The following is a 26,880-nucleotide window of genomic DNA, read 5'->3' as shown; positions in this document are numbered from 1 at the left end:
GCCAGAGTGGTGCAGGCGGTGGCCTGCAGGGTGACTACAGAGCAAGGGAAGGACGTGTCAAAGTCAGCTGTGGCTGATGAGGAAACAATGGGGAACACAGGCAGGTATAACCTCCACCTGCAGCCCTGGCCACACAGATCATCCAGGCAGGGAGAGGCGCGGGCAGACTACTTCGCAGTACACGGTAACTGATTTCTGCCCGGGTGGGGGTGGGGGGCTCACCGGCTGGGGTTTCTCTACCACACAGCAGCCCAGTTTGTGCCAAAATTCACTCATGTTCCCTGAAGGTTCCAGCTTCACTCTTCTGCCTGGGGCCCCACAGGGCTCTTGCTCTGGTGCTGGGACCACCCACTCCTCGCTGTGCAACGATGTGCTGTGGTTCACTCAGCAGGACAGGTTTAGAGAAGGTGGGATCCTCGGGACCCTTCGCCACGCAGGGAAGGTCAGTGCCTCGGACCCTGAGAGGCTAACAGGGCAGCCAGGAGCCAGGCTGTGTCTTCATCAGACGCGGAAGCCTGGGCAAGCAGAAAGTAAAAGCAGAGTTTAGTGAGAAATCCCAGGGCTCCCTGGGCCCTGAGGAGCCCCTGATGAGCCCACAGCCTCTCAGCGCTCCCTCTGCGGCGCCAATCCTACACCCTCTCGTCAATCTTTTTCAAACACAGAACAGCCTGACTCTCTAAGCAGGGAACAGAACACCAGGAGGTCAGGAGCAGTGGCTGTGAGGGGCTCTCGGGGTGAGGGGACAAGAGAGGACCAGAGGACAGTGGCAGACATGAAGGAAGTCTAGCTGTGGTATGAGCTCCAGCTCCCTTCCCTCAGGGTCTGGGGCAGGAGGGGAGGGGAGGGGCAAGTAAGTGACTCTGAAGAGGAAATAGTGGTTTTTGTTCTCACAAACAAGGACTCCACCCTGCCCCTCCCTTTTTCCTTACCTTGCCTTTGGACAGCTGTTATTTTCTACATGAAAAGGGACCTTGACCACCTAGGTCCCAGGAGACTAACTGCAGCAGGTTAGACCTCAAGAAAACCCTTCCGCGGTGAGCAATTTCTTCCCCAGTTCACTGCCCTGTCCCGCCTCCTCTCTCTCCACTGAGATCCAACCCCTCCCAGAAGCCATTCAGCAGTGCTTTTACTACTTGACCTTGACAGCCTTTCCGGCAGGCCGTGCATGCCCAGTTCATCCGTGTCCTCTCACTCACTGCACAGCCACACCTCATGGGTCCTGCCGAGATCACCTATGTACAGGCTGGAGGCCCAGGTGCTGGTGGTCTTCCGTCCCGCGGGGAAAGGCCTATCGGCCTCCCCACTCTTCACAAGCCCAGCTGTGTGGCTCGGCTCTGCCTGACACCCTACGTGGCCGGCCTCCTGCTCCCTCCCCTCAAGCTGTGACCTGCTCTCTCCTCCCTCCTCACCACTTCCACCCCCCACCTTCATCAGCCAACCAGACACAGGAACTTTCCAATAGCACTGGTGTCTACGAAAGAAGGTCCTCCGTTCTCACCCCTGCCAGCCAGGGCCCACCTGAGGTTCCTCTGTTCTCACTGTATCTGCCCCCTCACCCTCCAGCCCCATCCTACCTCAAGGATTCCTAGCTGGGCAGTTTCAGGCACGTTACACTTCAGCAGGAGCAAGACTCCCCTTCCTTCTAAACCTGGAATCCTGATGTTCAGGCTTCCTACACTGATCTAAAACTCAGAGGGTCTTTTTATTTTTGTAACAGCCTTGAGATGAGATCACAGGAACACTGAAACGCAGCTTCTAGGGGAGGGAAGAGCCCAGGAGCCTGGGCTCTCTCCCGCTTCCCTTCCCACCACTGGAAGGGAGGAGTAAGCACACAGGGCGGAAGTCGGCAGCGGCTGCCTTGAGAGGGGTGTGCTCTGTGGGAAGGCGGTCAGTCACAGGCTCTGCAGTGGTGGTAGTGGCAGGTGGTCGGGGGGGGGGGGGGAGGGAGAAAACAATGGAGAATCAGAGGAAACCCCCAACACCACCACAGGCTGTGCTGAGACTGGACTCTCCCAGCATTCCCCACCCTGCTCAACGCTGAGTGGACAGGGGTGGGTGATGCTGGGAAGGGGGGGGGGGCAGTGGAGTGGAGGAACAAGGACGTTTCTGTTTCTTTTCCAGGGACTTGACCAGAGCTGGGTGGAAGGAAAGACGGGTTTGTGTGTGTGTGAGAGAGAGAAAGAGAGAGGGAGAGAGAGACTTGGCATAAGTGACCGCTGATGATGAGAAGTGACCAGGAAATTCCATTCCCCAGGACATTTGGGTGTCTGAAGCTTGGGGGTGGGGTCAAAGTGTGAGGGCGAATGTGATGATGGTGGTGGTGCAGGGTGGGGGGAAGGGAACTGGGACAGAAAAGGAAGTAAGAGCAATTGGCTGTCACTCTCCTATAAAGCACTCAGAACAGAGTGCGTGCAGGAAAAATGAGGTCCTGAACCGGTAAAGTGAGGAGCAAGGGGCGCCCACCTCCATTGCCACTCTCGGTGAAAGGGAGGGCTCCGGAGCAGGATTAGCTAGCACAAGGCCACATCCCCATGGCCGAGCAGTCAGTACTCACAACTGAGCCCCTCTGACTCCCAGACTCAAACACAGAACTGGAAGACACCCCACACACACACACCATCACCACCACCAAGATCACAGCTGGACTCAGCAGCCTCAAAGCTGGGGGGGGGGGGGCAGAAGGAATGGTAGGATGTGCAGAGGTGGTTCCCTGGTCCTGCTGTAGCCCCAAACCGGTTCTCCCGGTCCCGCGGCCTCCTGCCCCAAGGCCTGCAACCCGCTGGCTGACAAGCCTTCACAAGAAGCAGCTGCAGAGAAAGAGCTGAGAGAATGGAGTGGGCAACTCTGGCTGTGGGCCCAGAGAAGCAGCTGGTCCCTATGGGGCCACCCCCAGACATGGGGGGCTCCGTGGGTCCCAGGGTAGTCAAGGGACAGGCCTCTGCCCTGGCATCACCCCTGCCCTTCCCGGGGAGAGGTCTTGCCCGGGTTTAAGAGGAAACAGAACTAGGGCCTAGGCTTCCCCTCCCCCAGTATGTTCGCTCACAGAGACTCAAGGCTTCTGCCCGTCCTCCCCCCACCCAGAAATTCTCTGCTGCCAGCAACCTCAGCTAGGATGCACACCTCTCTTGTGAATTTTTCTGTTTTCCGTGGCTGCCTCAGTCTCAGGTTTAGACCATCCAGGACCCAGATCCACTGTGTCTGGCTCAGAAAGCCCCTGTCTCCTCCCACCTCCCTAGCACTCCAGCGCCTCTTTTCCCTTCGACCTCAGCCAGCGCACGGCACGGGCCTGGAGGACAAATGTCACCCTGGGGGCGCCCCTTCACCCCCCACCCAGCATCTCGATCGTCAGAGCCACCTTCCTCACCCTCCCCACCCCCAGCATCCGGTGAGTCTCGGCCTGGCCCGGCAGGCTGGGCGCGCGGCCGGGGAGCCCACCCGCGGTCTCACCTGCTCCTCTCCGGCATCGAGGCGTCCAGCTGCAGCCGGTCGGGGGCTCCCGCTCGGTGCTGGCCGGTGCGGGGCTCCCGGGCTGGCTCTCGACGCGGTAGGGGAGCCGAGGGCGGGCCGGCAGAGGTGGAGCTGCCGAGGGCGGAAACGGCAGCGACGCGATTACGAAACCCGTCCGGCTGGGAGCGGAGCGCACAGCTCCCTCTGGGCTGCTGAAAATCTGCACGGTGGAGGGATGTGGGAAGGGGCCTCAGCTGCCGCGCCCGCCTGGCCGACTGGAGAACGTGGATACCTCGTGGAGGGTCTGGCACGCGGGCCAGGCCCCCGGAATCGCGCGTTCCCTTTGCTCGCCAGGCATTGAGGGGCAAAACGTAGCGGGTCACTCCCCCCGCCCCCACCCCAGTACCCCCCAGACCTAACCAAGTTCACGATTCGCAGGAACCACACCCCAATCTCTTCTGCTCCATCCAAACGGGAACGGGGCTAGATTTACCATTGTGAGGGTGGAGAGGAGAGCTGAACAGAGGGACTGGGGGAGGGGTCAATAATTTTTATGGTTCTCACAAGCACCTGGTAACATGAAGTCCTTACGCTGGGGAGACAGGGACACTCCTTTCCAATGCTGTCTAGAGTTAAGATCTTTGATCCTTAAACCTAAAAATCAGAGGACAATTGGCTGCTCATTCACTGCACCTGGGAGGTGTTGGAACCGACTGGGAATAATAAATCAAGCCTACGGAGATGCTTTCTTCAATCCCCTCGCCCTCCATAAAGCGTTCTGGAACCTATCGTTTGAATTAGCCGAGTCAGGCAGGGAGGGGGCGGGGAGTCCTTCCGCTCTTCTTAGGAGGGGCTGCATTGCAGGGGGAGCCTGGGCGGACAGGCTCAGTCACCGAAGCCGGAGAGGGAGTGAGAAGACAAAGCCGTCACTTCCCTACAGCGGTCCTCCTCTCCAGCCCAGAGCGGACCCCAGCCCCCGAGGCACTCCCTCCGTCTCTGCAGAACGCTAGTAATTCCTTAATAACAGGTAAACTAAACTGACGGAGGGGGAAGGGGGCTGCAGATAGCAGAGCCGCTGTCTTGGGATTTAAGGCTCCGAGTAAGGATGCGTGTGGGGCGGAGGGCGCTGTGAACAATGGCTAGTGATTTGTTCAGCGTTTCGCATCTTGACTAAGAGCTTGGGCCATGCCTCCTTCTGCACACAGGCATTAATTCCTAACTATTCAAATGCAGTTATTTATCAGCACTTGCCTCATTTTGACTATTTGAATTTAATGTTTTCAGCCTATTCGTCTATACGGTCTTTTTCAAGCTATAATTTCTACCAGTTATTTGATGATACTTTAGTCAACTATTGTACCTTCCTAGCCGCTGGGTCTCAGTAGGAGGGCGTTCTGGGGGGAAGGGCTCTGTAATCCTGACCTTTAACAGTCTCCTTCTCCCCATCTCAAACCGTTGCACTGAAAAAGGGGGCAGCTTGAAGTAGGAAAGATGGGAGCCCGATCCTGTACTGAAATCAGTACAGCCCACAGGAGCTAGGTGTGGGGACAGATTTTGGAAAGGGAATGCTTATTTGCAACTCAGAATAACGGGAAAGGAAATCGGGAATACAAAAATCCAAGCGCAGAAGGAGGCACTTCCAACGAGGTGCCAAAGGGCTTCCCTTCCCCTCTCCACAGTGGCAGCATGACACAGCAAGACCCAGCGGGAGCAGGCCCTGAAAGCTTATAGGGGTCTGGACAAAGAGTATCTGGGTGTGTCTGTGTGGCTCAGAGTGTCTCTTCTTAACCTCTGTATTCACTGACATGCAAGTGTCTCTGATAACAGACAGTGAAACTACCTTGGCCTAAAAAAGATGGGACAATGTAAAATCAAGGATAGTGGGAGGCATTTATGAGCATACAAGTATACTGTAGTGCAAAGCACTGTCCACAGCTTTCATGCTAAGTATTAAATGATAGACAAGTAAATGATAACTGAAGAGAGAGAACTTATGGGTGGAGAGCATTTGGGGAAAGGAAGGGGTGGCTACCTGAAAAAGGGAACTTTTGCAAAAATTGGAGGGCTTGGGAATTAAATCCATACTGTATTAAATAAAAAATGTCATTAGTAAATACCCTGGTTTTTTTTTAGCTTCAATATTCTATGTATGTTCTTGTCTATTTTAATGCGTATAGGCTTATATGAGTGTCTTTCTGGAATGCATTTTATACTGTTTGTACGTGTCTGGGTTAGTCGCATAGCCAGGGGGTTTAGGTCTTGAGTTAATATTTTATAGAATTTCCTTTAGCTTTTTTAAATTGTAAGACAGCTTTGTCACACACTTAGGGACTATGTGGGCAGTTTCATGCCTATTCAGGTTTTAAGAGAAGGAGTCAGTTTGTCAGAGACAATCCCTTTCTCACATTCTAGCTTGCTCTCTACTGCCTTTTGCATCTAACCACTCAGATCAGAATCACAGCAATAACCGGTACCTAACCCACAGAATATCTGTTCTTCAGCAACTAAGAATTCTTACAGATTTTGAGGATAGGGTCATATCAAGCTATAAAGCAACTGTGTATGTGCAGCACAACAAGGAATCAGACTGGGAATTATGAGCCTGGGTTTTATATAAACTGGCTGGAAGGCTTCACAAGTCACACTATAATTTCTAAGGTATTTTCTAGTTTTAAAATTCTGTGATTCTTTTCTCCTATGAGTCTGTTTTTTAAAGAGCCTAGTATGTGTCCAGCATTATCCTAAGCTCTCTCTAGAGGATACCTGCAGGGCATGGGCTATAAAACAAGTCAGGTCACTAGAAAAATAACTGGTAATGTAGTAAACAGCATTGGAGGAAATCAGTAACTGTTGACTCCTAAGGTTTGCTAATTAGGAAGTCTACAGTCCCAGACCCAGACCTAAGTAGGGATTATTTTGGTCAATTGTTGTAACTATTTTTGGTAGCTCCCTCTCTGTGCACATGTCTGCAAATTGCCGTGGAGATGATCCGAGGTGAGTGTCAGAGGACAATGACCTCACCTTTCCAACTGCTCCACCCTGTTCCACTCCCTGCATCCTCCTCCTTCCTAGCAGCTTCTCTGCTGAGTAATGCTCAGTTCCCAGGGTTTATTTTGGAGCCTGAACCTGAGAAGAAGAAGAACAACTCAGGATTCATTTGTAATATTAAAAATCTTCCTAGCCTACTCACTCACCTCTCCTACTAAAGTCTCTACACTCCGACACACTCAGACTATGCTTTCTTCTCCTGCCTCAGTAGAGACGTTTTCTATGATATGGAGGCATTCGGAGGCCTATTTGACTATTTAGGAGACTCGGGGCTGGTGAGAGCCAACAGGGCCTGTTGGAGAAAGACCTGAAACTTGGGAGTTCTATTTTTGGACGTGGTAGAATGTTCTTTCTGCTCCTTTGGGAACATGTCAAGTAATGAATCTTGCCCTTTTACCTTGGCTAGAAAGTAGCAGGGTGGAGGCTACAGAGTTGTAACCAGCATGTACCACTGGGCAAGGTGTGGGTAGGATGAGCAGGAAAGGTGACTGAACTGCTCATTAAAGCGCTGGGAAGTATCTGATTCTGAAAGGGACCGACTTCTAATCTAAACTTTACTCCCTCACCTGGAATTGACAATGCATTTGCTTTCACTATTATCAGGTATATGTAAGCACTGGGCTCACAGGAGAGATCCTGTTATAGCACAGGAGAATTGTTCTAGTACCTGGCTTTTGTTCAGAAGAAGTAGGCTACAGAGAAACAGACTGTTCAGGCTTATCTGTGGACTAATAGATGGAAATGGCAGCGAATTCTATTAAATAGTGAGGAAAAATTTAACAGCAGTGTTGAATGCCTTTGTGTGCAAAACCTAGCACTTGTGGTACCCAGAGAGTACACTGATTCTTAGCCTTCCAGTTGAAGAACAGACCGCCTAAGAGATACAACCGTGATCTGTGACCCCGAATTAATCGATCTGGATAAAACTCCACAGGGTGTTGCGGGGAGATGCTAGAGAAAATAGGGTCGATCGAGATGGGTTAAGTTTAAGGAAGTCATTCTGCAAGAGGTGGGTGAGCTTGTAACAGGGTTTACAAGGCAAAAAGGAAACAGAAGTCTCGTGCAGGCCTTTTCAGAAGCATCACGGCCTATCACACCAAAAGTAGGCAGAAGTTAAGTATTTGTAAATATAATAGCAGTTGGGGGAGGGGAGACTCCTCCAGGGACTTGAATGGAACCCTGAAACTTGGGAGGAGAGTCAAGCAAGATAGGAATGAGTATAACTGATGCAGAGGTTGTACTACTGCTAAGGAAGTATGGGGCCAGATTTAAGGTGGCAAAGATGAAAGCCAGGATCAACTTGATGCTGTAAGCAATAAGTAACTCATCCCATGATGGGGAGACCTTAGGAAATGGTAGGGAAGTTAGATTATTTGGAGGCAAATGGGAATGTGGAGTTTCTAAGCAAGCAAAGAGCACGGGCCATCAAAAGACTGATGTGTCATTGTTCCCATCCAGGAAGCTATGAGGGACCCCGTGAGTAGCCAGTACAGCTCCTTTCTTTTCTGGAGGATGCCTATCCCAGAACTGGATCTGTCGGAGCTGGAAGGCTTGGGTCTGTCAGATACACCCACCTACAAGATGAAGGACAGCAGCGCTGGCAACGTGACCGGGCAAGCACCTGGAGCAGAGCGGGAGAAGAACCTTGAGGGTGACGCGCTCCTTGAGTACAGCACCTTCAACTTCTGGAGGGCTCCCATTGCCAGCATCCACTCCTTTGAACTGGACTTGCTCTAAGGCCGAGACCTCTCTCCCACCACCTTTCCCTCATTGTCTTGCCTTTCCATCCCTCTCCCATTTTAATCTTGTTCTTTCTCCCTCTGTTGTGTTGGTGGTGCTGATGAATCTGCCAGAGTTGAGTTGTATTTATTTATTTATTTATTTATTTATTATTTATCTATCTGTTTCTCTCAAAAGCCCTCAAGGCACAAAGTAAAGGGTTCAGGCAATGGAATATTGGATCACAGGGATTCCTCCTTTTTTCCCTCAAATGTTAACTCTAGCTAGCAGGGGATGCCAGAGAGTAGTATAGTAGGGCAACATGTGAGACTGTTTTCTATTCCATTTTGATCAGCTTCAGAAATTGTTCAGACTTTCTTAGTTTCTCGCTCCAGGCCAGTAAGCAAATACTTCTTAAAGGTTGATGAAAACCTTAGAAGTTTTAATTTGAGATGATCTGTTACCAAACAGGATTTCTAAAAGGTCCTTTTTTATTTTTATTTTTATTTTTATTTTTGATCCTGCTCCTTCTTGTAAAAATACTTTTTCTCAAAGAAACTAGGGGTAAAGGTATAAAAGATGAGAATATGTCATGGAAAATGAATTTGGGGAAAGCATTCAATCAGAAATAGCTAAACTCTTTCTTTCTCCAAAGAGTGTTCCTTCTGTAAGCCTACTCACTTCACAACTTTGTTCTTAATGGTTTAAAAAACTCTGAGGAAAATCAGATTTCTAATCTCAAAATGCAATCTTGCTGAGTGTTACGATAATCTGTAAGGTTTTAACTTCTAAAAGTATTTTTGTTTTGCCCTCCTGCACTTGCAATGTCAGTCATCAGTGGGCCTCCAGCACATGAAATAAACGAGTACATTCTCATCCTACACCAAAATTATTGCTGCTGATCTGTGCTGCCATTTCCTCATTTATATAATAAAGACATTCAACCCCAGGACTGGATTCCGGCTTTCTCTCTCTTTGCAGAGAGGCAGTATGCATCTCAGAAGTTAGCCTTGCTTTCACATTGTGTTGGTACATTTTACTTAATATTCCACTTAGTGGAATGATTTGAATAGCATTTAAACATTCAATGGGGAACTTCAGCTTGAAAAGGAACAAATGCGCAATCAATTTACAATCAGAAGTCAGATGCAACTAACAACTCTGCTTGCCCACTGATACCAAAATTACGTATTCTCTCATTGGGCTCAGCTGCCACCTGGGACAATGCCAGTTGGGAGTCCTGGCTGCTCCACTTCCTATCCTGCTCCTTGCGAATGCGCCTGGGAAAGCAGCAGAACAGGGCTCAAGTCCTGGGGCTCCTGCACCCACCTAGGAGCTGCGATTGGAGTTCCAGGCTCCTGGCTTTAGGGATGAAGATCTCCATCTGTCTCTGCCTTCCAAGTAATTTTTAACACATTGATTCAGAACATGTAAGAGGATATAAATAGGAATGAGACAAGATCTTACGAAAATGTGTAAACACCAACGCGGAGAGTATTACGTTAATACTTTAAAAATGACGAGAATAGTAGCTAAACAGGTTCAGAAGAGCGGAAGACACTCCTCCCCCTAAGCCTTGAAAGGCGCAGTGATGTCCTTTACTGTTTTGCCTGATTTTTGAAGGACTTCTGTCCTGACTTCTCAGTCCTTCAGTAGGAAATTGGGTGGGGACAGGGCCCAGCTGTTTGTAAAATACTTGACTAGAACGATCTGCAAACACAGCCCCCCTCCCATCCTCTGCCAGAGACCCCAAAAAGCCGACTGCCTGCCTGCGGGGTCTCCACATTCCGGCGGGAGTTACAAACCCATGGCCGTCAGGCAGCGGCGCCCCACCAACGCGCAAGGCCATGGAAGCCCTAAACAGTTTCACCCGAGGTTGGGACTAGGCAGTAAGTTTTTCCGCCAACCCTAACGCTAGCCTCGGGAAGCAGCAGCTAAAACTTGGACGCAAACCCCACTAGCGAGGCAGGACCCGGGTTCTTGGCGCCAAAGCCAAAAGCTCGGGGGCCGTCCCCAGCCGGAACTACACCACACGTAACACGCGCAGTCGGTAACCCTCCGCCTCGTTAAGTAGTCCCGCCCAGGAGGCCTCTGATTCATACTCTACCACCTCCAGAGGCCTTTACTAGATAAGAAATGAGCCTCGGGTATACATCTTATTTCCATTCGAAAGGCAATGTAGGTTTTGCGGTCAATCCCCCTCCACAGATTCCTCCGCCAGAAAGAGCCGCTGAGCCTTCACTTCCGGGTCCGCCATTTTGTTGCTTCCATTTCTCCCGGAGGGGGGGTAAAGGCCCCCAAAATATGCATATATGAAAAGGCCAAAAAGTAACTGCCACTGACAGGGAGTCAAGTTGAGAAGGAAACGGGACCAAACTGGCGGGCTCGGCGAAAGCGCAGCCGGCAACGTCCCGGACGAAGAGGTGAGGGGGAAGGAGAGATGCGTGGACTCTGGGGGGGCGTCAGGGCTGGAATGGAAAGTGCCGTGAGAAGTCGCACCGCTGCGCAGCCCAGTCCCGAACTTCTGGGTGCAGACCGAGCGGGGGCAGCGGGGGGAGGGGGACAGAGAGGAAGGGGATGCTGTCGGGAGGAAGGGGAGGGGACTGGGAGGAGGTGAAGGAGGGGGTGGCTGTAAGACCTGAGGCTGGGGAGCTGGACCAAGGGGAACCGAGGCCACAAAGGTGACCACTAGGGGGCGACGCGGAGTCGGGGCCGAGGGCAGCCCCACGGGCTGGCTGGGTTTGCCCCAGGTGGCTGCCTCCCCTTTTGCAGAAGGATCCTGGTGTGAGAAGTTGCGAGATTTCTGATGGGGAGGGGGGATTCCAAGTCTCTGGTCCCAATAATAAACTGAAGATTATTCGTGAGCTCAGAAACTGAACACGAGCAGTAAGGGCTGAACCTCCATTTGGTACAGCTGGCCGCCGGGTGGGGACGTGTGCAATACAAAAAGAGAAAAAGAATGACTGTCAGACCGTGGGTGATGCTTGTTGCGTTTCTCCCAGTCTCACTGATTTCCAAGAGCCAGATGTCACCCTGTTCCTCTCCTCTTTACCAAAAGGGCCTCTCTCTAGGGTCTCCCCCTGCCCCCTTTCTTTGTAACTTCTCTTTAAAAGGACGTTCTGTGACAACCTTAAGCAGCTTAGCAGTACGTTGGATGATCTGGGGCCATGTTTTCACCATACCGTTTGCTCTGCCCCTTCCAGTAGAGATACTCTTAAGTGTTTCTTTTCATGCATGCTTTGATGACGCTGAGAGAACTGCCCCACCCAGATTTTTAGAGAAACAAGTTAATTTCTCTCTGATAATACAGCAGATAATTTTCTAGAGCTCAGGCACTTCATAGGTTGTCAAAACACAATCACTGAAAATCTCTGTGTTTGGGTAGGGGAAGGGGTGATTTGTATTTCACTCATCCTCAAGTTGGACCAGATTTTGTTTCCTCACTGTGTATAGAGGGAAAGTGGAGGCACATCCAATCTGGGAGTGTGAAGTCAGAAGTGCCTAGACTGTTCTCTGTTATTTTGGGCTACATCTCTTGTCTGGTGGATTCTGTCCCCATTAATATAGGACACTGGGAGCATGACACATAATCCCTCAAAAACACTTTTTTTTTTTTTTTCTTTTAAATTAGATTCTTAAGGGGCCAGCACTGTAGTGGAATAGGTTAACGCCTGGCCTGAAGCGCTGGCATCCCATATGGGCGCCGGTTATAGTCCTGGCTGCTCCTCTTCTGATCCAGCTCTCTGCTGTGGCCTGAGAAAGCAGTAGATGGCCCAGGTCCTTGGGCCCCTGCATCCACATGGGACACCTGGAGGTAGCTGCTGGCTCCTGGCTTCAGATCAGCGCAGCTCTGGCCGTTGCGGCCAATTGGGGAGTGAACCAGCGGATGGAAGACCTCTAGATCAAGTTAGGAGCAAGTTAGAAAACATAGAAGAATGGCATTGTTTTTATTTTTGTAAGTCTTTTTAACTTCTGTCTGAATACAAGATAGCTGCATTCTCATACCAACTTCTGTATTCAATCCATTGTAATATGTACTTGGGGAAGAAAAGAGTATTTTAACAGCTTTTCTGATCATTGTGGAAATACTTTGGTGCTACACAAAACCTTGACAAGTGGTAATTTCTTAAAAGTTACTTGTAGTGAGAAATCTTAAACCTTATCAATGAACTTTTATACTCTCTTACCTTAAAACCCATTGGCCTATTTTCACTTCAGTTTTTTTTTTCCTAAGATTTATTTATTAGGATGCAGGGGTCCGAGCACTTGGGCCATCTTCCGCTGCTTGCCCAGGCCATTAGCAGCAAGCTGGATCAGAACTGGAGCAGCCAGGACTGGAACCAGCACCCATATGAAATGTTGGCATTGCAGGCAAAGGCTTAACTTACTATGCCACAGTGCCAGCTCCTTGTGTAAAATGTTTGAAATCCCAGAGGGGAAGTGAACCAGCAGATGGAAGATCTCTCTCTCTCTCTGCCTCTACCTCTGTGTAACTCTGCCTTTCAAATAAATCTTTTTTTTTTAAGAAATCCATGCATAGAATATTCATAATATAAAATTTCCATGAACTTTTTGAAGACTTTATGCATGCTTGGATTTAAATTTTTTCAAAACAAAATAAACATCTTTTAATTACATTTCTATGAACTTTTTCAAGACCCTCATTTAAACACTTGTATTCAGGTGTTGAGATTTAATAACATAATTTATTGCTTCATCAAAAGGGCATTCTTTTTTTTTTTAAGATTTATTTATTTTATTTGGAAGTCAGAGTTACGCAGAGAGAGGAGAGGCAGAGAGAGAGGTCTTCGATCCCCTGGTTCACTCCCCAGTTGGCTGTAATGGCCGGAGCTGTGCCGATCCCAAGCCAGGAGCCAGGAGGTTCCTCTAGGTCTTCCCACATGGGTGCAGGGGCCCAAGGACTTGGGCCATCTCCTACTGATTTCCCAGGCCATAGCAGAGAGCTGGATCAGAAGTGGGGCAGCTGGGACTTGAACCAGTGCTCATATGGGATGCCTGCACTGCAGGTGGTGGCTTTATGAGCTACACCACAGTGCTGGCCCCAAGGAAATTCTTGATAGAATTGGCTTTTTGTTCAGTGAGAGTACTTGACAGTGAAGAATACTCAGACAATATCTATTAGTACTGCGGGCTGGCGCTGTGGCTCAGTTGGTTTATCCTCCCACTGCAGCGCCCGCATCCTATATGGGCGCTGGGTTCTAGTCCTGGTTGCTCTTCTTCCAGTCCAGCTCTCTGCTGTGGCCTGGGAGGGCAGTGAAGGATGGCCCAAGTGCTTGGGCCCTGCACCCGCATGGGAGACCAGGAGAAGCACCTGGCTCCTGGCTTCGGATCGGCGCAGCGCCGGCCCGTGGCGGCCATTTGGGGGGTGAACCAATGGAAGGAAAACCTTTCTCTGTCTCTCTTTCACTGTCTGTAACTCTACCTGTTGAATAAAATCTTTAAAAAAAAAAATATCTATTAGTACTGTTTGATTTGTCCAAAGGTACCACAGTTATAGCCACTGTTCTGTTTGTGCCTTCAGTGCAAACATTGACATGATTTTTTTAAAAAAGCATAATATCTTAGTATTACAGGAAAAATAGTTTTAACCTCATGGATCCCTGAAAGGGTGTGAGGGGCTACCAGGGATCCATGAACCACACTTTTTTTTTAAGGATGGATAGATTGATTTGAAAGCAAGTGCAATAGAAAGAGATATTCCATCTGCTAGTTTACTCCCCAAATGAGGACAACAGCCAGGCTGAAGCCAGGAACCTGGAACTCCATCCTAGTCTCTGACATGTGTTATAGGGATCCAAGTATTTGGGTATCCTCTGCTGCTTTCTCAGGTCCATTAGCAGGAGACTGGATTGGAAGTGGAGCAGCCAGGACTTACACTCGCACTTCAGTATGGGATGCCAATATTGCAAACTACAGCTTAACCCACTGGGCCATGATGCTGGCCCTGTACACTGGTTTTTGTTTGTTTGTTTTAAAGATTTATTTGAAAAAGAGATCTTCTGTCTGCTGGTTCATTCCCTAAATGGTTAAAACATCCAGGGTTAGGCCAGGCTGAAGCCAGGAGCTGGGAACTCCATCCAGGTGGGCACTTCTATGTGAGATGCAGGTGTTGCAAGCAGCAGCTTAGCCCATTGCTGCACAATGCATGTCCTGTGAAGCACACTTTTTATTCTGCTGACTTCAGCAGATTAGTTTTAACCAGTAAGAGCTTGCTCTCCTTAAAGTTTTAACATCATTTATATTTATTTACACTGTGGTCAGAAGGTTGTTTTGTTTTGTTTTAGGTTTTATTTATTTATTTGAGAGGCAGAGTTGCAGAAAGAGAGGGGGAGAAAGAGAGAAAGGTCTTCCATTCACTGGTTCATTCCTTCAAGCAGCAATGGCCTGAGCTGGGCTGATCAGAAGCCAGGAGCCAGGAGCTTATTTTCTGGGTCTCCCATGTGGGTGCAGAGGCCCAAGCACTTGGGCCATCTTCTACTGCTTTCCCAGGCCATAGCAGAGAGCTGGATTGGAGGAGGAGTAGCTGAGACACAACCAGTGCTCATATGGGATGTTGGTGCTGCAGGTGGTGGCTTAGCCTACTACACCATGGCACCAGCCTATGGTCAGAAGAAAAAAATTAACAGATGGACTTAGATTTAGAAATCTTGATTTGTCTTGTTTCATTCTGCCACCTAGAAACTTGGAAACCTCCAAAAAGAGTAGTTCGTTGTTTGTAAGGGTAGGGTGTATGTTTTATTACTTTTTACCATGTTCCTTAACGTAATAGTCTTCTCCGGGTCTTTTCAAGGGGATGGAATTTATTTTATCAGTTCCCTAAACTGGAAAGGTGATAGTATGTTGCACATATTTCCAAAATAGTTTTCTGGAAATTGAAAGTGAAAGAACTGTCCTTTAGGGGAAACTTTCCCAAATATCTGATTGTGTTAGATGAAGTGGAAAGGAAGTAACCTACCAAATAGTCAACTCCAGCTGTGTTACATGTTCAAGTACAAAAAATCTAAATATGTTTTACAGGCAGTTTCCCTTGTGTTTGAGTTACAGCTATCTGAAAACCTTTTTTCCCATGCATAAAGATGTCTTTGGTGGACTTGGGGAAGAGGTTGCTGGAAGCAGCAAGAAAAGGCCAAGATGATGAAGTGAGAACATTAATGGCAAATGGTGCCCCATTCACCACAGACTGGGTAAGCTTAGCAGAAAGATCTCTGAATTATTTAAGATAATGTGCTTTTACCAATCTTTTTCTTAATGATTAAACGATTTTATTGATTTTCCTTTCTTCCCCCCATGTCAGTTGGGTAATGTGCCAACAAAGTAACAAAGTTCGAGGGAAGCACATTTCACACACTGGCATGAAAACCCAGTCATGGGCTTATGAAACACAAAAGAATCTTTTTTCTTCATTCCTTTCTACCTTATTACCCCTTTCAAAGTTTTATTGGTCTCATCTGAATAAGTGGCTTTCTTTTTCTTTTAGTTTCCAAATTAAAAGAGTCTCCTGTGAATCTGTAGATGGTAATTGTAAAGTATAATATATTTCTATAATGTTTTTTTAGCGTATTTTCTAAAGGCTTAATTCTCTCTGGAGTCTACTTGGGTTATAGGCTTCTGTAATTATCTAGAAATTAAGCAGAATCAGTAAAGGAAGAGTGCATTTCTAAACTAATAAGCTCCTTGTTTCTTTTCTCTAATATGTCCTGGTGAATAAGGAATAGTTGTGTCTGTTTTGTTTCCTTTACCACTTTTTTTTTTTTTTTTTTTTAATTTTTTGTCAGGCAGAGTGGACAGTGAGAGAGAGAGAGACAGAGAGAAAGGTCTTCCTTTGCCATTGGTTCTCCCTCCAATGGCCGCCGCGGCCGGCGCACTGTACTGATCCAATGGCAGGAGCCAGGTACTTCTCCTGGTCTCCCATGGGGTGCAGGGCCCAAGGACTTGGGCCATCCTCCACTGCACTCCCGGGCCACAGCAGAGAGCTGGCCTGGAAGAGGGGCAACCAGGACAGAATCCGGCGCCCTGACCGGGACTAGAACCCGGTGTGCCAGTGCCGCAAGGTGGAGGATTAGCCTAGTGAGCCGCAGCGCCAGCCTTTTACCACTCTTAAAAAGCAGTAAAGATGCCATTTAATGAGCCTAGACAACCACTAGGAGACCAGAAAACTTCAGAAATTCTGGGTTCAAGTTGTCATGTGGCTTTCTAAGCATTCACAGGTCTTAGAAGCATTGCCTCATTTTAACAGATTTGATCAGCGAGTGAGTTCTGTTCTGGTGTGATTAATTCATAACTTCAAAGGCCAAGCAGTTCTTAGCACTTTGCAAAAAGGGAGAAAAGGAAACCCATGAGATTAGCATTTCTATAAATATACTTGGGAAGAGCAATGTAAATTAAATCCAGTCAGACAGAGAGGATGAGAATATGAAAAGAAAAGAATGAACAGTTGTTTTTTGTTTTTTAAAAAAGAACATGACACAAAGAAAGGAATAGCTTCCTGGCCAAGTGAGTGCTGCTAAATAATTCTTGTAAGATTTAGCTTGAGATGATTACACAGATGTGCTTACTCCTGTTGACAGGCCACTGTTAAATATTTGTTGCTTCCTCATCTCTTAGATGTTTTTGCTCTGCTTTAGTGTAGCAACAAACTTGTGTTCCAGCCAGTTAAATTTGTACCTCTGTCCTTCCCTTAAGAATTGTTTTGAACCTGTCTACCCCTTCTCTTTCCCTGACTCAGAATATTCTTTTTGTGCCCCTCCTTCCCTTTTTTAACCACCTTCTAAGCCTTACTTAAATCATATTTTAGGGAATCTTACCTATAAATCTACCTGACTTAAAGCCATTATGCTTTGCAATTATTTGATTGGTGGGTTTTTTCTGTTCTGATATATTAATTTTTAAAGTAAAACATTTCTTCAGTCCTGTTTGCCTAACTAGATTCTCTCTCCAGGAACAGGAGCCATAGAATTCACGTCTTGTCCACCTGTGTCTCTCTGAGAATGATCTAGGACTATGTACACTGCAGCTATTCAATGAGTGTTATTCTCCCACAGCTTGGAACATCACCCCTCCACCTCGCAGCCCAGTATGGTCATTATTCCACAGCAGAAGTGCTCCTTCGTGCAGGCGTAAGCAGGGACGCACGGACCAAAGTGGACAGGACCCCCTTGCACATGGCTGCAGCTGATGGACATGCACACATCGTGGAACTGCTTGTTAGGGTAAAACAAGGATAGCAGCAGAGAAACACCCATCTCTCTCCCTGTTTTCTTTCTTAAATGGATGGAAGGAAAATTGGTCGGGTAGGATGTAGTTGAGCACAGTTTATAACATTGAGTTGTATCTCTCTTAAGAGTTCTACGTGGCTATGAGGAGTTTGTTTTCTTTTTTTAAAAGTTCAGTGGACATTGATTTTTCTTCATTCTTTTTCTACAGGTGTTCTCTGCACTTATGCTTGTATTTTTCAGGCACTCAACTGTCTGTTAATAAATGCAACAAAAGTCTCTGTTCTTTCCTCCTTCCTCTCCCATCTGTTATAATTTCCCAGTGATGTCCTTAGAAGACCTTCTCATTGAGAGTATTAGTCTGTCAGCATTCAGGAGAATTTGAGAAGTGTTTTCCTTTTGATATTTCTTACATGTGGTCTGAATTTAAGTATGCGTAATCTTTAAGGAAATCCTCTGTATTTGGTGATGGGATCTTGCACCTGTGCTACGATAACCAGTATTCTGTTGAAAACTTGCTTTTCTTTGACAGAATGGTGCAGATGTGAATGCCAAGGACATGCTGAAGATGACAGCTTTGCACTGGGCCACAGAGCACCACCATCGAGATGTTGTGGAGTTACTCATCAAATATGGAGCAGATGTCCATGCTTCCAGCAAATTTGATAAATCTGCCTTTGACATAGCATTAGAGAAGAACAATGCTGAGATTTTGGTCATCCTCCAGGTGTGATTCTGTTTATACTCCCCAGAATATACTTCAATTGAAACTAAGGATTTTTGGCCAGCGCCGTGGCTCACTAGGCTAATCCTCCACCTTGCAGCACCGGCACACCAGGTTCTAGTCCCGGTCGGGGCACCGGATTCTGTCCCAGTTGCCCCTCTTCCAGGCCTGCTCTCTGCTGTGGCCCGGGAGTGCAGTGGAGGATGGCCCAAGTACTTGGGCCCTGCATCCCATGGGAGACCAGGAGAAGTACCTGGCTCCTGCTATCAGATCAGCACGGTGCACTGGCCATAGCACACCGGCCGCGGCAGCCATTGGAGGTTGAACCAACAGCAAAGGAAGACCTTTGTCTCTCTCTCTCTCTCTCTCTCACTCACTCACTATCCACTCTGCCTGTCAAAAAATAAAAAAAAAAAGAATAAAAAAAAATTAAAAAAAAAGAAACTAAGGATTTTTGTAGGTATTGAATCAAAACTGAATTTTCCCTATCTTATCAAAGTAGTATTTCTTTTTTCTTTCTTTTAAAGATTTATTTATTTATTTGAAAGGCAGAGTTACAGAGAGGCAGAGGCAGAGGCAGAGAGAGAGGTCTTCTATCTGCTGATTCACTCCCCAAATGGTCACAGTGGCCAGAGCTGAGCTGATCTGAAGCCAGGAGCCAGAAGCTATGAGCTTCTTCTGGATCACCCAATGGGTACAGGGGCCCAAGGACTTGGGCTTTCTTCTATTGCTTTCCCAGGCCATAGCAGAGAGCTGGATTGGAAGAGGAGCAACCGGGACACGAACCGGATACCCATATGGGATGCCAGCACTGCAGGAGGTGGTTGCCACAGCACCAACCCCTTCAAAGTAGGATTTCTAAAGTGTCTGAATCTTGTGACTCAGTCTCATTAGTATTTTTTTACAAAAAAGTATAACATTCTATAAAGCTCTGAATTATTCATGATGAGTAAAGAATAATGTTATGGGCAGTTCAAAAATATCATTTGGCTTTAGAATTTTTTTTCTCCATGAAAATTTCCGTTTCTAATTAAACTTGACTTGAGGCAATATTCAGAAGCATATTATGTTTTCTGAATGTATATCAACTGATGTAAGACAGTGATATGGAAGTCATCTCAAAAATTAGCTATAATTATTTCATTCATTCATTTCTTTTTTTTTTTTTTAAAGATTTATTTATTTTACTTGAAAGTCATAGTTACAAAGAGAGAGGAGAGGCAGAGAGAGAAAGAAAGGTCTTCCATCCGATGGTTCACTCCCCAATTAGCCTCAACAGCCGAAACTGTGCCGATCTGAAGCCAGGAGCCGGGAGCTTCTTCCAGGTCTCCCACGCGGGTGCAGGGGCCCAAGGACTTGGACCATCTTCTGCTGCTATCCCAGGCCATAGCAGAGAGCTGGATCAGAAGTGGAGCAGCCAGGCCGGCGCCGCGGCTCACTAGGCTAATCCTCCGCCTAGCGGTGCCGGCACACCGGGTTCTAGTCCCGGTCAGGGCGCCGGATTCTGTCCCGGTTGCCCCTCTTCCAGTCCAGCCTTCTGCTGTGGCCCGGGAGTGCAGTGGAGGATGGCCCAGGTGCTTGGGCCCTGCACCCCATGGGAGACCAGGAAAAGCACCTGGCTCCTGGCTCCTGCCATCGGATCAGCGCGGTGCGCCGGCCGCAGCGTGCCGGCCATGGCGGCCATTGGAGGGTGAACCAACGGCAAAGGAAGACCTTTCTCTCTGTCTCTCTCTCTCTCACTGTCCACTCTGCCTGTCAAAAAAAAAAAAAAAAAAAAAAAAAAGAAGTGGAGCAGCCAGGACTCGAACCAGTGCCCATATGGGATGCTGGTGCTTCAGGCCAGGGTGTTAACCGGCTATGCCATAGCGCCGGCCCTTTTTTTTTTTTTTTTTTTTAAGATATATGGATGCCATTTTTTATATATACATATGGAGGGAGGGAGGGAGGGAGGGAGAAAGAGAGAAAGAGAGAGAGAGAGAGAGAGAGAGAGATCTTCCATCCACTGGTTCATTCCCCAAATGGCCACAACAGCCAGGGTCAGGCTGAAAGCAACAGCTAAGAACTCCAGTGAAGTCTCCCAAATGGTGGCAAGTACTTGGCATAACTTCTTCTGACTTTCCAGATACATTAGTAAGAAACTGGATTGAAGCAGAGCAGCTGAGATTGGCACTGGCACTCCAGTATGGGATGCTGGCATTGTAAGCAGCAGCTTAAACCACTGTACCATACCACCAGCCCCTTATCCATTAATTTCTTAAGCTGGCACTTGTATATTAGGGAACAATAGGATGGAAGGTACAAAGATTGATGGGGCATAGCCCAGCCTGGGGAGTGTTCACAGCATTATTAAAGTAAAGACAAGAAATAAGGCATTACAATACCAGGTGGTAAATTTAGCAAGTATTACAGGGGTATGGGGGATAGAGAATTAATGGTTTTTAAGGGTTCAGTATTGTGGCATATCAGGCTAAGCCATGGCTTGCGATATCAGCCTCCCATATCAGTGCCAGTTTGAGTCCCAGCTGCTCTGCTTCTAATTGAGCTTCCTGCTAATGCACCTGGGAAAGCAGGGGATGATGGCCCAAGTGCTTGAGTCCCTGCCACCCTTGTGTGAGAACAAGGTGGGGTTCTTGGTTCCTGGTTTCCGCTTGATCGAGCCCCAGCTATTGCAGGCATTTGGGTAGTGAACCGGTGTTGAAGAGCTCTCCCTCCCTTTCCCACTCTGCCTTTTGAATAAATAAATAAATCTTTTTTAAATGATACATTAATAAAGATTAAAGTATGTATAAAGTTTGAACTAAGTTTTGAAGGAGAAATGAGAAAATTACATTCTTAGGCTAGAAAAAGCTTATCAAGGATTGATGTGAAAGAACGAGGAGTGTGAAATAGTAAGTTGTGTTACTAGGGAATGGGTGAAGGAAACGGAGTTTGAGGATGGCAGATGCTAAGGATGAGTTCTGAACAGGGTTGTTAAGGGGGCATACAAAGAAGTGAATTATTATGTGGGCAGTGGAGATCCAACAGAAGCTTTTTTTGTTGTTGTTGACAAGACAGAGTGGACAGTGAGAGAGAGAGACAGAGAGAAAGGTCTTCCTTTTGCTGTTGGTTCACCCTCCAATGGCCGCTGCGGCCGGTGTGCTGTGGCCAGCGCACTGTACTGATCCAATGGCAGGAGCCAGGTGCTTCTCCTGGTCTCCCATGGGGTGCAGGGCCCAAGCACTTGGGCCATCCTCCACTGCACTCCCGGGCCACAGCAGAGAGCTGGCCTGGAAGAGGAGCAACCGGGACAGAATCCGGCGCCCTGACCGGGTCTAGAACCCAGTGTGCCGGCGCCGCAGGCGGAGGATTAGCCTAGTGAGTCGCGGCGCTGGCCCCAGCAGAAGCTTTTAAATAGTAGGCTAAGATTAGATTTGTTTAAAAATGATGATTGTTTATGGTGAGGCATAGAGATTAGGGAAGAAGACACTTAGTGCTGTATAAGCATATTTTACTTTCATTAAGCCAGGCAAGAGCCAATGAGCGCCTGACACAAGGAAGTGATAGTGGAAGGCAGAAGGGGCAAATTCAAGAAGGAATTTAACAGTATCCAGAGACTGGATAATCTGTTTCAATGGGAATTATTCATCATGGGATAGTCATATATATGAAAAACAACCATTTCTGCTGCATTTTCAGTTTTTTATTTATTTTTCCTGACATTCAGTTCTCTATAGACTGGTTATCCTCCTCAGCTTTCAGTTCCTTGTTTAGAGTCCTTTCACAAATGGACTTTTAAAGTAGTGATCATGTTTGTAGAAAACTGCTTCTGAAAGTAAGATAAGCATCTTTTCACCAGAATTGAGAAAAAATGCAGCATGTGGAACTAGACTTTAAAATCTGGCATTCATTTACTTGCTTGTTATATATTCTCTTAGGAATTTCTTCATGGAACAAATAGTTGAATAAAACTCTAGAGAACTGTGTTCCCTGTGGGTTCTCTGCAGGGATCTGCCAGCACACTGACTTGCGGATTGGAGATCATAGTGTGTGTTAGTGCTGGAGATTACTTTTTAAGACTACTGAGGTCAATTACCTCATTTTCGATTTTAAAAACAAAGATTTAGATAGTTTAAGTGAATTGCTAGCAGCTTTTGCAAATAGTATACTTTTGCTCTTCTCAAGTAGGTACAAGATTGGGAAAGCAACCTAACCTCTCTATTTTCCTGGTCAGAGGGGAAAAAAAAAAACAGTAGTCATCTTAATGAGGGCACTGAGCTCCCTGGGACATTGTGTGCCGGAACTAGTTCTGCTTGATAGAGCATGGGGAGAGCAAGGTTAATGCTGTTCAGTAACTGTATAACTAAGTCTAATAAGTGTTCTGACTGAAATATCCTGCCTTGTTTGGTAGGAAGCAATGCAGAATCAGGTGAATGCTAATCCTGAGAGAGGCAACCCTGTGACTAACCCTGTGGCTATGGCTGCTCCGTTCATCTTCACATCGGGGGAGGTTGTTAATCTTGCTAGCCTTGTTTCTTCAGACAACACCAAAACCACCTCAGGTAATGTTCCAATAACATGACATTTGATTTTCACTTTTAATAATGAACAGACCCCCAGGTTTTCCTAGAGATGCAAAGATACTCTCATACCTACTCTTGTATTAAAGTAGTCCCCGAACAGAAGATCTGCAGGATTTTAAAACCAAGCCATTTATTTGGGGGCAGGGAGATTTTTTTTGACAGAGTGGATAGAGAGAGAGAGAGACAGAGAGAAAGGTCTTCCTTTTGCCGTTGGTTCACCCTCCAATGGCCGCCGCGGCTGGAGCGCTGCGGCCGGCGCACCGCGCTGATCCAATGGCAGGAGCCAGGTGCTTCTCCTGGTCTCCCATGCGGGTGCAGGGCCCAAGGACTTAGGCCATCCTCCACTGCACTCCCGGGCCAGAGCAGAGAGCTGGATTGGAAGAGGGGCAACCAGGACAGAATCTGGCACCCCGACCGGGACTAGAACCCGGTGTGCCGGCGCCGCAAGGTGGAGGATTAGCCTATTGAGCCACAGCGCCAGCCAGGGAGAAGATTTTAAGTGAATACTTTGTTATAAGTGAATAGGTTGTTAAAATATTCTGCAGATTATTCTGTTAAAGGGTTATTCTTGACCCTAAAATTAAAATATAAGAGTATCTCAGTGTGGTATTTATAATCTAAAGCAGGGGTGGAGAACGTCCAGCCCACAGGACAGATAAAGCCTGTGAAGTCATTTGGTCAGCCCTACCAAGGCAATCGCAGGTGGGGTTCAAAATTCAATAAATCTATAGCAGGTTTATTTTTGAGGGTTGTTTTTTTTTTTTTTTTTTTTTTTTTTAAGATTTATTTATTTATTTGGAAGAGTTACACAGAGAGAGAAGGAGAGGCAGAGAGAGAGAGGTCTTCCATCGCTGGTTCACTCCCCAGATGGCTACAACATCCAGAGCTGTGCCAATCCGAAGCCAGGTGCCAGGAGCTTCTTCCATGTCTTCCCATGCAGGTGCAGGGGTCCAGGAACTTGAGCCATCATCTGTTGCTTTCGCAGGCTCATTAGCAGAGAGCTGGATTGGAAGTGGACCAGCCAGGCCTCGCACCAGCACTCCCATATGGATGCTGGCATTGTAAGCAGCGGCTTAACCTGTGTCACAACACTGGCCCTCGGATACTGTTTATTGACTAACAGCTGCTTGACCTTGGGAAAACTATTTCTTTAACCTTTGTCTGATTGTCTGTGAAATTGGGATATAATAATGCCTACTTAAGGCCAGCATGTAGTGTAGCATATTAAGCTGCTACCTGCAACGCTGGCATCCCCTATGCCAGTCTGAGTCCCGGCTGCTCCACTTTCCAGCTAGCTCCCTGCTAAGGCACCAGGTAAGGCAGTGGAAGATGGTCTAGTTATTTGGGCCCTTGCCACCCATGTGGGAGGTTTGTATGGAGTTCTAGGCTCCTGGGTTTGGCCTGGTCCAGCCCGAGCATTTGCAGCCATTTGAGGAGTGAACCAGTGGGTGGAAGCACACTCTCTTTGTCTCTATCTTCCCCTCTGTCTCTTCCTCATAATTCTGCCTTTCAAATAATAAATGTCTTTTTTAAAAGAAATGCTTATTTTATGAGGTTGTTTTGAGATTGAGATTTTGTATTTCAGTCTGTTTTATAGAGAGAGTTCAATAATAGCTATTAATTGAAAATGAAACTTCTCAATGAAGGCTGACCTTGTTATGTCCACAAGGGGGCAGTAGTGACTTTCATTTTATAGCCTATTGGAAGTCATTTAAAATCATTTGCTTTCTGCTGACCAATTAAAAAATTTTAGCTTGAGGCCCACACTGTGGTCCAGAGGGTTAAGGCCCCGGCCTGCAGCGCTGGTATCCCATATGGATGCTGGTTTGAGTTCCAGTTTTCCCACTTCCAATCCTTGCTAATACGCCTGGGAAAGCAACAGAGGATGGCTCAAGTCCCTGGGCCCCTGCATCCACTTGGGAGACCCGGAAGAAGCTCCTGGCTCCTGACTTTGGATCAGCACAGCTCCAGCTGTTGTAGCCATTTGGGGAGTGAGCCAGCAGATGGAAAATCTTTCTGTCCATGTCTCTACCTCTCTCTGTAACTTTGTCTTTAAAAAAAAAATTTAACTTAGGGGCTAGCACTGTGGTATTGAAAGTTAAGCCTCTGCCTGCAGCGCCAGCATCCCGTATGGGTGCTGGTTCAAGTCCTGGCTGCTCCACTTCCAGTCCAGCTCCCTGATAAAGCAGTGATCCTGCACTCACATGAGAGACCCGGAAGAGGCTTCTGGCTTCAGCCTGGCCCAGCCCTGGCTGTTGTAGCCATTTGGGGTGTGAACCAGTAAATGAAGATCTCTCTCTCCCCTTTCTCTGTATTTCTGCCTTTCAAATAAATAAATATTTTTTTTTTTTAAAATTTAGCTTAGGGATGGGTGTTGTGGCACCATGGGTTAAGCCACCACTTGAGACACCCTCATCCCATATTGGAATGCCAGTTTGAATCCTGGCTGCTCTGCTGCTGAGCCAGCTTCCTGCTAATGCATGCTGGGAGGCAGTAAACGATGGTTCAGGTACTTGGGGCTCTGCCATCCACGTGGGAGACCAGATGTAGTTTTGGGTTCCTGTCTTTGTCCTGGTCCAGAGGATGGAAAAATCTTTGTCTCTGCCTCTCTGTTTCTCTATTGTTCAGCCTTTCAAGCAGATGAAAATAAACATCTTAACACACACACACACACACACACACACACACACACATATAATCAGAACATTTACAACCTTTTGGATTTGAAGTCTGTAAGGTCACACAGGTTAAAGCAAGTGTTTTTATAACCCCAGAGCCTTTGGAAGTCAATAAAGTATTATGTTCATAAACATGAGAAAGTAGTTAGAGTTGATTTTTTTTTTTTTTTTTTTTTGACAGGCAGAGTGGACAGTGAGAGAGAGAGACAGAGAGAAAGGTCTTCCTTTGCCGTTGGTTCACCCTCCAATGGCCGCCGTGGCCGGCGCGCTGCGGCCGGCGCACCGCGCTGATCCGATGGCAGGAGCCAGGAGCCAGGTGCTTTTCCTGGTCTCCCATGGGGTGCAGAGCCCAAGCACTTGGGCCATCCTCCACTGCACTCCCTGGCCACAGCAGAGGGCTGGCCTGGAAGAGGGGCAACCGGGACAGAATCCGGCGCCCTGACCGGGACTAGAACCCGGTGTGCCGGCGCCGCTAGGCGGAGGATTAGCCTAGTGAGCCGCGGCGCCGGCCTAGAGTTGATTTTTAATATGACTTTGAAAATTCTCCAGACCTTATCTGGAATGATAAGCAAAGTTGAACACATTCAGGATAGAGATTCTTTGCCTTGTTTTCCATGGGCCAGTATCATGTTTGTCATGTAGCTTTTGGGAGCCCTGTGAATCTGCCTTTCCTGTTGACAACCACAAACTAAAATTGCTAAATCATCCCACTTTAGAACTCACTCCCCATGTTATCTTACTCATGAACCAATTCCATCTATAGAGCATCCTTAAGCTAACTGGCCTACCAATCTACCTTTTAACTAAAATAACAAATACCAATTTTGAAAGAAAAGAATGCTAAGTGCTTCCTTCTCTGTATAAGATCCAAAATCAAGGGGGTCAGCATTGTGTAGTGAGTTAAGCCTCTACCTGCAATGCCAGCATCCCATATGGGTGCTGGTTTGAGTCCCAGCTGCTCCACTTCTAATCTAGCTCCCTGTTAATGTGTCTGGAAAAGCAGTGGAAGATGGCCCAAATATTTGAGCCACCCCACCCATATGGAAAACCCAGAAGAAGCTCTGTGTTCCTGGCTTCAGCCTGGCCTATCCCTGGCCGTTGCAGTCATTTGGGATGAACCAGTGTATGAAAGATCTCTCTCTGTCTCTCTTCCCTCTGTAGCTCTGCCTTTCAAATAATAAAAAAGAAATCTTTTTTTTTTAAATATCCAACATCAAGTAAAGTAAAATGTGTATGGATGCTGTTATTTTTGGAAAGGAAAAAGCTTTATCAATGATGATTTTTGGGGCCAGCATTGTGGCTCAGTGGATTAAGGCCTAGCCCAATTACCTATTCAGTGCAAATAAAAGAAAGGAGAAAAGCTGTAAGACAAATTCAAATTGTGTATTATTTAATTGGGTTAAAGGATTTTCTTTTCTGGAATAGTGAGTGGGCTTCTTGTTCCCCATCATCCAATAATATTTTTGAGAACT

General features: G+C 47.3%; 3 protein-coding genes and 1 non-coding gene across 19 annotated transcripts in view; 2 read left to right on the top strand and 2 right to left on the bottom strand.

The window, feature by feature from the left end:
* Nucleotides 1-26,880, bottom strand: part of CDC42SE1 (CDC42 small effector 1) — a 57,724-nt gene that overhangs the window by 5,540 nt on the left and 25,304 nt on the right. The window contains exons 1-2 of one of the 3 annotated variants that reach the window (XM_002715571.5): nucleotides 3,448-3,667; nucleotides 223-515 (exon numbers count right to left, since the gene is read on the bottom strand). In XM_002715571.5, coding sequence (XP_002715617.1) covers nucleotides 223-276 — 54 coding nt within the window. In that variant the 5' untranslated portion in view covers nucleotides 277-515; nucleotides 3,448-3,667. Of the gene's footprint in view, nucleotides 1-222; nucleotides 516-1,574; nucleotides 1,919-3,447; nucleotides 3,668-26,880 lie in introns of those variants that run through there. The other 2 variants (XM_070077737.1, XM_051857322.2) reach the window with 2 other exon arrangements.
* MLLT11 (MLLT11 transcription factor 7 cofactor) lies at nucleotides 100-9,163 on the top strand. Of its 4 annotated transcripts, none has more exons than XM_008264056.4 (2): nucleotides 100-184; nucleotides 7,954-9,163. In XM_008264056.4, exon 2 carries the CDS (start codon nucleotides 7,960-7,962, stop codon nucleotides 8,230-8,232), a length of 273 nt encoding a protein of 90 aa, XP_008262278.2. In that variant the 5' UTR covers nucleotides 100-184; nucleotides 7,954-7,959; the 3' UTR covers nucleotides 8,233-9,163.
* GABPB2 (GA binding protein transcription factor subunit beta 2) overlaps nucleotides 10,293-26,880 on the top strand; it is a 35,358-nt gene continuing 18,770 nt past the window's right edge. For 3 of the 11 annotated variants that reach the window (XM_008264457.4, XM_008264456.4, XM_008264459.4), the window contains exons 1-5: nucleotides 10,301-10,637; nucleotides 15,280-15,419; nucleotides 17,277-17,444; nucleotides 17,980-18,174; nucleotides 22,559-22,709. In XM_008264457.4, coding sequence (XP_008262679.1) covers nucleotides 15,312-15,419; nucleotides 17,277-17,444; nucleotides 17,980-18,174; nucleotides 22,559-22,709 — 622 coding nt within the window. In that variant the 5' untranslated portion in view covers nucleotides 10,301-10,637; nucleotides 15,280-15,311. Of the gene's footprint in view, nucleotides 10,638-15,273; nucleotides 15,420-17,276; nucleotides 17,445-17,979; nucleotides 18,175-22,558; nucleotides 22,710-26,880 lie in introns of all 11 variants that reach the window. The other 8 variants (XM_070077725.1, XM_002715567.5, XM_070077722.1 and 5 more) reach the window with 7 other exon arrangements.
* On the bottom strand, nucleotides 15,524-15,626 carry LOC127493873 (small nucleolar RNA U13). The gene has a single exon (XR_007924410.1). It is a non-coding gene; the product is annotated as a small nucleolar RNA U13 (small nucleolar RNA).

The sequence above is a fragment of the Oryctolagus cuniculus genome, chromosome 7, assembly GCF_964237555.1.
Source record: "Oryctolagus cuniculus chromosome 7, mOryCun1.1, whole genome shotgun sequence".
Taxonomy (NCBI): domain Eukaryota; kingdom Metazoa; phylum Chordata; class Mammalia; order Lagomorpha; family Leporidae; genus Oryctolagus; species Oryctolagus cuniculus.
The sequence above is the reverse complement of the archived record's forward strand: the minus strand, read 5'-3'. Positions and strand labels throughout refer to the sequence as shown.